General features: G+C 31.1%; 1 protein-coding gene across 4 annotated transcripts in view; it reads right to left on the reverse strand.

Moving 5' to 3' along the window:
- LOC123008509 (ankyrin repeat domain-containing protein 50) overlaps positions 1–10717 on the reverse strand; it is a 23742-nt gene that overhangs the window by 7245 nt on the left and 5780 nt on the right. For 3 of the 4 annotated variants that reach the window (XM_044404344.1, XM_044404342.1, XM_044404341.1), the window contains exons 2-4: positions 7027–8783; positions 2998–3392; positions 2819–2941 (exon numbers count right to left, since the gene is read on the reverse strand). In XM_044404344.1, the coding sequence (XP_044260279.1) occupies positions 2819–2941; positions 2998–3392; positions 7027–8671 (2163 nt within the window). In that variant the 5' untranslated portion in view covers positions 8672–8783. The remainder of the gene's footprint in view (positions 1–2818; positions 2942–2997; positions 3393–7026; positions 8784–10717) is intronic. The other variant, XM_044404343.1, reaches the window with a different exon arrangement.

Raw genomic sequence — 10717 nt, forward strand, 5'->3', positions numbered from 1 at the left:
GAATTTCTTTTATTTCAGTAAGTCCGTTCTATGAAGATGAGGGGAATCGCTACAAATGGTAGCAGAAGATGATGCCATATAAGGTGAGTGCACTTTAATTTTTAATTTTTTTGTTTATTGCAAAGTGAAGTGTGAAAATGATTTTTGACTGCAACAGTAAGTATTTATTATGAATATGAATTAATTGTATTTTAGATAAAATGTGTTATACGTATTTCTCAAATCCTTTTTCATAATTTGTAGAAAACAAGACTGTTATGTACCACACAATTTAAAAGTAAATCTTGAAATTTATAATTATATTCAAATTTATTTATTGCGATTCAAAAGACAAACTTTTTAAAAACTTGTAATATTGTTAGAAAATGTCCTAATATCAACAAAATTTATTTTAATAACATCAATAATAATAATAACTTAATTAATAATAATTCATTAAGTTGCGAGGCGGAAGATCTGCAGTTACGCTAGATTGTTTTTTTTTTACATTAATCTCATTTCAAACAATTTATCAGCAATAATATATCCGTTATGGTAAATCTTGCCTGACTGCATGTCTAAACCGCCGGGTCAGTGGAGTGTAAAAGTTGAGGAAATTATTTGTCAGAAAATTAAAATAATTATCTGGCAAATGGTTTCTTCTTCTTTTGCCGGGTCAAATAATAATAATAAAATAAGTGAAGTGAGGTGTGTCAATTTGTAATTTTTACAATAAAAAGAATTTACAAAAAAAAGTCTAAAATAAATCGTGCGCGAATGTGAATTGGTAGCACTGCATTCCCAAAAATTACAACCGCCAATCTTAAACTCAGCGAAGCAGGACAATTTCAAATTCTAAGTTGTACTAATGCAATAATTGGTTCATTAGAAACCCTTAAGCGATTTTTTAATCGATATTTTGTTTTTTAATTAGCGCTGGTGACGATTATATTACCGTACCTGACACAACAAAGACTATTTGATAAAAACAAATAAATAAACCAAATAGTTGTTTAACACTCCTACCACTGATTTGCATTTTTCTACACTGACGACAGACGTTTATTTCCTTTATTATTTTAAATGCTACCCACAAAGTACCCTTTAAAAATTAAGTATTTAAAGGTGAAAAATAAAGGGGGTATTTAAAATTTTAACAGGAGAGATAATACAGAATAGCATCGAAATATTAAATGTGATTTAAAATTTTAAACACCCTTTAAAATTGTTTGTATGTTTACAGAATAGGCCCTAATGAAATTAAAATTTCAAAAACACACCTTATACAGGGTGTCCCAGTGAATTGAAAAAGTCCATTAGTGACCCTTAAATGGTAAAATTAAAAAAAACGCAACCTATGCAACCAGTTATACAACACTGTGGTTAGTGTTGTAGCTTGTCTTTTGAATCATTTTAATTACAATAAATTAGTTATGCACTGGGGAAACAAAACAAAACGCACTAATTATGTTTGTACACTTGTGTTCCGTTATTTCTTCCTGTTCGTGTTTTTCTCACACATTTGTAACGTTTGTTTAATTGTTAATATATTCGTCACGCTTGACGTGATCTTCATTTAAATTGGTCAATTAAATGTATGGTTTTTAGTCGATTGTAATTCGAGTCATTGGATTTTATTAATGACATTGATCTTTATTTAACGAGAGGAATCGATCAAACAGAAAACTGTGTTTTGCAAACAAAAAATCTATTAAATTAATTAGAAAAAACTATTATTGGAAAAATCACATTTTTTAGTTGTAGAAACAAACCGAAAATGCAACAAAAACCTTAACAAAAAGTTTAACAGTTTAATTTTCTCTTATAAACTTAAAAAGCTGTAATCAAAACATTTTTTTTTTCTATTGGTACACATGGAAGACAAAGCTTATCATTTTCAATTATTTTGTGAAAGCATAGAAATCGTTAGAATCAATTTAGTTTTTTATATTGTGTATAGATAAATATTGTCAATGTTGCTAAACACTTTTATCTTAAAAGCTTAAAAAAATGTCGAAAAAGTTTTTTAGGCGACAGAACTTTTAACTAAACACAAAAATCTAACACTAAAAAGCAATTCATCTTGGAATCACGTGTGGAATTCAAATTAATACAAAATTACGGCAAAAGGGCAAACTCTTTAATTGTTGAATTTAATTTTCCCGCCTTTTACTAATCACGTGATTTTTTTTTAAATTTTCATTGATTTAATTTTTGTCCTTTTTTCTTTTTAGTCTTCATCTCATATCATTTTTAAACAATTTTTTTATAGCTACTTAATAAAAACATAACTTTTATTCGTCTAACTAAACAATAAATATGTCTTTTGGAAAAGTGTGGATAAAACTTGATTCAGTCTTAAAATAGCCTATAATTTTTAAATTAAGTAGTCAACACTGAAAAATTGAGAAAAAATTAAATTAAAGTCATTAGAACGCTATTTCTGGACGTTTAATCTCATTAAGTAAAGTAATTCTCATTCTTAGTTACTAAAAACGAATAGGATATCTTATAAAATTGTTTACATAAAATTTACTTTAGTAGCAATTTTACTTTACTACCGGTACGCAAGTGTAAATGAGGTAATAAAACATAAACGTTTCGATTACTCACTACAGCAATAAAAATTCCTCACGACTTGTAAAGTTGTTAGAAAAAAGCAGAAAATCATCCTGACAACTGCTCAAAACTTAAAAAAAAAAACAATAATTTATGTTATTTACTCTTCAAATTGCAATATATATTTACGAAAATATTTGGTTTATAAATATTTAACTAATTATCGGCTCACTTTACGATTTTTGTTATTTGTCATTAAAAAAAAATTACAGAAACCTACCTTAACGACTTGCGCCTGTCCCAGTCTGGCGGCCACATGTAGCGCCGCTTGTCCATGCAAATCGTGCAAATCGAAGAGTGGTTCTGGACTTTGTTCACTCGACGTCGACGCCAAAGACATCTGCTAACCAAAAACCAACAAAACAATAACAAAATCCCCCACAAAAAAATCGAACTCACTTGACTTTCGTATTCGCATCCTTCGACATCTGGCTGTTCTACAGCGCCTGCTTCGAGTAACAACTTCAAGACTTTGGGATCGGTCGGTAAAAAAGCCCCAAAATTCACTCCTGCCATTTCATTGCCTTCGAGAAGACATTCCTCGACGTTACAACCGCTCAAAATGAGCCAAAGTACGGTTAAAGTGTGAACATCGATGGTTTTGTTGGGTTCTAGGGTGCTGCTGACGGTTGATGGGTCGTCGGGTTTTGTCATTTCGGTTTTTTTGATTTTGTTCACTTCAGCATAGATGGGGTTTTTATCAGCGGTGGGGCTTTTGAGGTTCACGTTGTCGAATTTATCGGTGATTTCTTCGAGGCTGTTTTCCGTCTCGATGAAGCTGGTCTCGAGAGCACCTTTTAAAAAAATTCAAATTCAAAGTAACCTTCATTAAAACGTAAATAAAAAAAACAGCTTGTTTGCATCTTTACAATTTATTTAATTTTATTAAAATAACAAAATTATCTATGTCACGTCCTTGCAAACAGATGCAGATTGGATTTGTGAGGTTCTAAAACTGCAACCGTTGCGTAATTAGTGACAGTGAAGAAATAAAAAAATTCTTTAAAACCAATTTATTTTAAGCCAACTAATTAGAATTCTAATCAATAAACATTGAGAAAAAAACTTTCTTATTCTAAATTATTCATAACGAAGTATCGATTATAATTTATAACTGAATACAATGGAAAATAAAAATCCACCAAATTACTACTAATTGAACTGAAGTGTTCTACAAAGTCTGTGAAAAAATTTCTAAATTGTATTATAAACTCACTTATTAGAGAAAACTGTTTTCGGTTTTTAATTGTACAAAATGTTGGTATTTTTTACTTTTAAATAAGGTAGTAAAAAAGGTTGTTGTTCAAATAATCCACCAAATACCAACCTTTTATTACCTTGACCTTTGTGGACAAAATAAAATTCACTTTTGAAATCATTCACAATTAAAAAGTCATTAAATAGTAACCACAATAAATTTTTCGACAAATAACTTACTTTCACAGTCGCGAAGTACGCATTTGCTGCGCTCTGTTGAAATTGTGTATCCAATTATTCTTTTTTTTTTCTTTAATAAGATTTTAACGATTTTGAGTTAATTACAATGGAGCAAATTTCTGCTTACATGTCATCAACTGACGCAAAATTCCCTAAATTAAAATAATCCTTTTTTTTTAAGTAAAAAGTGCCAAAAAAGTCATCCCAAAAGTCAACCATTTCTTCCTCAACTCGCCCCTACGCGGCTCGTATATTTTAATATACTATTGTACAGGTTGTACCAAAAAGATTGACATAAAGAGTAATCTGAGGTTCCCAAGTCAAAATAAACCGATTTAATCCAACTTACCTCTGTTAAAAGTTTAAAAATTATTTTTCTATTTTGCGTCTGAAAGAATTAATGAGCCATTTCAACACCTATTCGGGTGCTGAAATAGACTAGGACAATTTAGTTTCTAAAAGTTGGTAATGGTGATTTTCAGCGGCGTTTTGAGCGATTTCTCTTTTTTCACGTGGTATGCATAAAATATTTGCAGTATTCAATGTAAATTCAACAAAATTTTGAAAAATGTTTGAGACGACACTATGAAAATCGAATTTTTCAATCTTTGTGACACTTATTACCAATTAGGACAAGAATTCCTAAATTTTGAAAAAATGACTTTTATGTTAAAAAAGTACGCAAAATAGAAAAAATAGCATAAAAAACTTGTTTCATAAGTTATTTGTGAGATCTCCTTCTTTATAAAACTCGCCCTTCGCTGTTCGTTTCATAAATCTGAACTCGTTCCACAAAACTTGCCGTAGAAAACGCGTTCTTTAATATACAGGATGTTCCAATGAAAACGAGCCACCCCGAATATCTCAGAAACTAAAAAGATTTTGCAAAAACGCCAAAACAGGTCAATTTTGTTTTCAAAAGGGACATTTTTTGATGTAATTTTTTAAGCAGTTTGGTTTGTTTTTATTAGAACACCCTGTATCTTATGAATGGATGGTCTGTTTCAATTTTGGTAAAAAGTTTTAAAAAGCTTGTTAAAATAGCTTTCATTTGATGTGCCACAAGTAGGGTAGTGCCATTTAAATTTTTAAAGTTTGGGTGCGTGAGAGTTAAAAGGTTACTAGGGATGATTTAAAAATTACGTCAAAAAATGCCCCTCTCGGAAACAAAAATGACCTGTTTTGGCGTTTTTGCAAAATCTTTTTAGTTTCTGAGATATTCGTGGTGGATCGTTATCATTGAAACACCCTGTCCTATTTCGTTTTTTTTTAATAATATTAATGGAGTGATAGATTTTTATAAAATTTGGTATAGGTAATTTGATACCAAAACCACATATTTTGGTACTATTTCTTTTGTTTTATTGTTACTGTAAAGTAGTTAAATATTAACAACTTAACACATTTTAAGCCATATTTCTGTTACATTTTTTTTACAATTTTTGTATCTTATAAAATTTTTGTCTCGGCCTTCGTTTTACAGTAAAAAGTAATCAAATAAACGTTTCAACATTTCAGACGTTGGCTATTTATTATTAATGTTTTTAAAATTGTGTTAAAAAAAAATTAGGTTTTAATTCCTTTATGTATGTTTGTGTTAGTTAACAATAATGTCATTAATTATTATTAATTAAAAAACATAATTGGTGATATCTATTAATAAAGTACAGAGTGGTTATAAATGATTTTCATCTAGCCAGCTGTGAATTTTCCATGTAAAATAAAAAATGCCGCTTTACGAAAATAGGGGTACCTACTTGTTTTAACTCAAAATTAAAAAATCGCCGTTTACTAAGCGTCCACTTCGAAAATAGACTTCAATTATAAACTTGTTTTCTTCCAAAGTATACATCATTATAAATTTTTATTGGAAATTAGTTGAAACAATAAAAGTTTAATTAACAACCATTTATTATTAATTAATAAGTGACACTAAGACAGAACTAGAGCTTTCAAAAAAGTAGAGTGGCACAAATAAAGTTAGATGTAAAAAAATTCCAAAGCTGGCTAGATGAAAATCATTTATAACCACTCTGTATTTATTTTTATCTGTTTCGAAGTTAAAAAAAAATTGTAAACTCAAGAATCATATTTTGATTAAAATCTTTCTACTATACCGTATTGTTTGATGTCATCATTGGTGGGTCAAATTTTCTCCGCAACCCCAAAATGCCTATTTCTAATTAAACCAAAAATTTAACAAAATTCAAAAATAATTTTTCAATTTGAGCAATTTTTACACATTTGCTTACATTTTAACAACGATTTTTATCTACACTATGTCCCCGGATTGAGTTTACAGGAGGAAAAAAATATTTTTGATTTTACCAAAACTGCAAAGGAAAAACATTATTTGCTTCACCTGAAACGAGAAAATTAAAACTTCATTATTCTGATTGAATAGAAAGAAATGTTCATTTTTGTCTTGATTTTGGAATTTTTGATTACAGATTTGCTCGTTTCAGGTGAAGCAAAAAATGTTTTTCCTTTGCAGTTTTGGCGTAAAATTGTTCCTCTTGTAAACCCAATCCGAGGACATGCTGTATAATAATATTTTCTAAAAAAAGTATTTTGTATTTAGATACTGAAGAGGTTATTTCGCATCAAATCCTTCTACAAAAAAAACTCCTTCAAAATGGTGGTTTCTCAAAATTTATGGTATTTCTCAAAAAATTGTTGATTCCCCAGAAATACCAAAAATGGTCTAATTTAGTTGTAACAATTTATTTTCAATGAAATTTTTACAGGGTGATTCTGTTACATTTGATCAGAATTTTGCTGATTTAATGCCTTAGTTTTAGTTAAATTAGAAGAGGTATTTTAGTGATATGGATAAAACTTGACACACCTGGTATAGGTGTATTTTACTATCAATTCTCTCTGTTTTTTTTTTTTCGTAATAAAAAATGTATCACCACACGCAGTAAACTTTTACGATTTTGTCAGTTTACACTAAACTTTTTCATTGCTTCACCATCTTTTTTCACTCACCTGTTACTTCCTTCTCCTCGTACTTGGTCAACTCTTGCAATGCCTTCAAATCGGCATAAATCTCCGTCGACGTCTTCTCCAGCGAATTTTCCCCTTGCGAAGACAAATTATGCTTCTCTTGCGACAATTTATACATCAACGTGGGACATTTCTGCGTCGGTTTTTCATTCAAATACTGCTCCATCCTCGTCAGATGAAACGCATAATCATAAATCTCTTGATTGTTCAAAAACTTAGCGTGCAACGTATAATACATGGCGAGAATACAATGCCCGTGAAAAATATTACACAGATATTTCTGTGTGCAATGTTTAATATCTAGCAACCATTCGGCGAACGAATGATGAAACAATCGAATCGCGCCCGATTTTGACACCACTATAATCCTCCTCAAAAGATTGAAACGTTTTTTGAAATCATCCTGTGTTATTTTCGGATTGTACACTTTGATAATATCAAACAAGAGAGCCTCGTTCAGCGCACACTTTGCCGCAAGAATCACATTTAACAACTGCTGAACTTTCGCAAACTGTCTCCGATTGAACAATCTTTGACACAACCACAAATACAACCCGTTTAGAGTCCCGGGGATTTCCCGAACTTCTCGCAAAACGATAAAATTATCCGACACACCGTCCAACACCTTCTCCAAATAGAGAAAACAACCGTTGCTTTTTATATGCAATTGGTTGAGCATTTCGGCCGTATCGCGACTTATATGTTGTCGCAAACTATTCTCTTGGTCTAATCTTGCGAGAATATACTGTTGAACGTCACGAACCACTTGCGACTTTCGCAAATCATCTAAACTTAATTTGCGAAAACCGGTGAACATTTTTGCGATACTCTTCGATTGTTTGCGAGCGGTGCAAACAAGGAGGAGCCATTGGGGGAATAAATGATGGTGATTGGCTAATAACTCGGCGATGGTTTTTGATTGGGAGCTACGCTCACGTGGTTTCGATCGTGTCAAAGTCGAATTCGAATACACAAATGAGTGTTCATCGATCGAATCAATCAAGATGAAAAGTGAGGTTTTCGGTGGATCGATTTCAAGTAATGGGAATAAAAGCGCCCTCTTGAGACAATCATCAGGATTTAATTCGATATTTTTCGCCCTTAATGCGATTTGTATTTCTGGATCAGACTTGAGTTTTTCCAAGTAGGCGTCCGCGATTAAAGTTCGGGGATTCACCGGTAGGTTAGGTACCGGTGGTATTTCATTTTTTTTGTCCAAAGTTGGCGACAATGCTTCGGTGTATAAATCAATATTTTCCGAATTTTCAGTCTTTTCTTGTGCTTGTTTTCGTCGCATGCTTCGCTCTTTGTGGCTTTCGGTCGAATGGTTGAGGATTTGGGTGAGTAAAGAGCGGACGAATTCGCTCAAAGAGAGACTTTTCTCGTTGTGACCTTGCAGGAAATGGTAGCAGAGTAGGCGGCGGTTTAGGGCGCGTTGTTGGCGTCCACTGGGCCCTTGCGAGGGCCAACACAGTTCGGAGCAAAAGGTCGTTTTGCCACAACCGGAACCGCCGAGGAGGAGAGCACCACATGTTTTTGAAACTGGACGTTGATCGAGACAGTGAGAGAGTTTCTGGAAGGCCCATTCGCGGCAATAGAATTTTTTTCGATCGTCGTGTTGCGACATTTTGACTACATTATTGCGAATCACCTCGTTATGGGGCTGGGGGGTGAGGGGGAGTCTATTGCCATTGGATGGAAGGGGTGGCCATTGTAGGGGGGCTACCTGCGAGGAACGTCTGAAAATGACAGAAAATGAGTTATTTTAACAAAAAAATACAGTTTTTTTGATTCCAGTTGTATATTTTTGACTGTTTTGAATAACTAAAAAAAATTAAAAATATTTCTAAAATAAAGCTTCAAGTTTTCATTCATTTTTGCACGTTTTTCTAAAATACATACATTTTTTTTAAATCTACTTATTATATGTATAGCGGTGCGCCAGAACTCGCGCCCCAGGTAAGAAACCAGGATCATGGAAAAAATGTTATCTATATAAATTTTGAAGTTATGAGGGTTTAAATTTTGCACTTTGACTCTATTTATTTCTGTTGAAAAAATAGTTTTCCAAGTTTTTTTGCTTTAGGCTATTAAAAGAGGAAACAAAGAAGTTGTATTCTAAATTGTAACTGTGTTCCAAGTTATTTTTACTAAATAATTGTAAAAAAACATCAGTATCATTAAATAGGCATAAAAAATGTCAGATAGAATTTTTTTAATATATTTTCCATGTTCCTGGTAGCTTATCTTACTTGAAAATTTTCTCTGGGGCGCGAATTCTGGCGCACCCTGTATATTTTTATTCGCAAACGTCACAAAAGTTATGACTAATTAACTATATTATAACTAATTATCTTTCAGCTATGGAGTAAAAATTCTATTTTTGCACCTAAGCCTTTTTACTTTTACTATGATATTTACTAATGTCTCTTTCGCTGCTTCAGAAATTTATCAAGAGGTACATTTTAGATCATTAACATTTGACAATTTGCACTACTAACTGCACTAGTTAAATTAATAAACACATAAAATCTCAACACTAATTCCAAAATTGATGCATGATGTTTGCTTATAATCGTTGATGTATGATTTCATTACTTACAAAGCGTCCTGATTATTTTGTTCATTTGCTTGCTAATTATAGTATTGCTCTTTAGTCTCGACCTGAATACGTTTACGGATAAAATAGTATATGTTATTTGGAATAAAAGTTTATGTAGCTCAGCTAAATTATTTGCCTCACTACGTTCGGCAAAATAAACCATATAAACTACCACTTTTACTCCTAACAACATATTACACTATTAATTATAACAATTATTTTTTTTATTAATTACTCAAATTATTTACAGTCTTAATATTCACTCTTCAGATTTTTTTCTGAGTTTTCTTACAGATTGTTCACTGAATTACCATAGATTTTTTTCTAAACGCTTTTTATAGATTTTTTTAAATTCTTCTTTACAACTTTTTTAGTCTACTCGAGATTTTCTCTAATTTTTGTTTAAATTTTGTTATATTTTTCTCTTAGACTCTTCTTTGATTTTTTAAACTTCTTTTCTAAATTTTTCCTTAAATTCTTTAGATTACTCTCCACACTTTTCACTTGATTCTTTTTAATTTTTTCTCTTCTGTGAATTGTTCTTTCTTAACCATTGTTATTATTATCAGAATTTGTAGTTTTACATTCTCTTACCCTTAAAAAATTCTATGTATAAAAATTTTTAAGTTATGAGAGTTTAAATTTTGCACTTTGACAATTTATTTCCGTTGGAAAAATAATTTTCCAAGTTTTTTTTTGCTACAGGCTATTAGAAGAGGAAACAAGGAAGCTGTATCCTAAATTGTAACCCTGTTTAATGTTATTTGTGGCTTTTATTGTCAAAATTTTTGACAGATACAATTTTTAAAACATTTTTTCTATGTTCCCGGTATCTTATCTTACTTGAATTTTTTCTCTGAAGCGCGAATTCTGACACACCCTGCATAACAATGCCCTTGGGACATAAACAACTAATAGTAATAATTATTTTGCAAAAAAAAAAGATAAAAAAACACATATTCATAACGAAATTTAGATTATTCAAAAATTGAGTCACCTAAATAATTACATTTAACATAAAATTTCTATAAAAAAAAGCTAATAAAGTATTTATGAGATTCTAAATAAAAA

This window comes from Tribolium madens, unplaced genomic scaffold, assembly GCF_015345945.1.
Source record: "Tribolium madens isolate multiple individuals breed KSU strain unplaced genomic scaffold, Tmad_KSU_1.1 Scaffold_71;HRSCAF=194;Tcas5.2_LG6, whole genome shotgun sequence".
Taxonomy (NCBI): Eukaryota; Metazoa; Arthropoda; class Insecta; order Coleoptera; family Tenebrionidae; genus Tribolium; species Tribolium madens.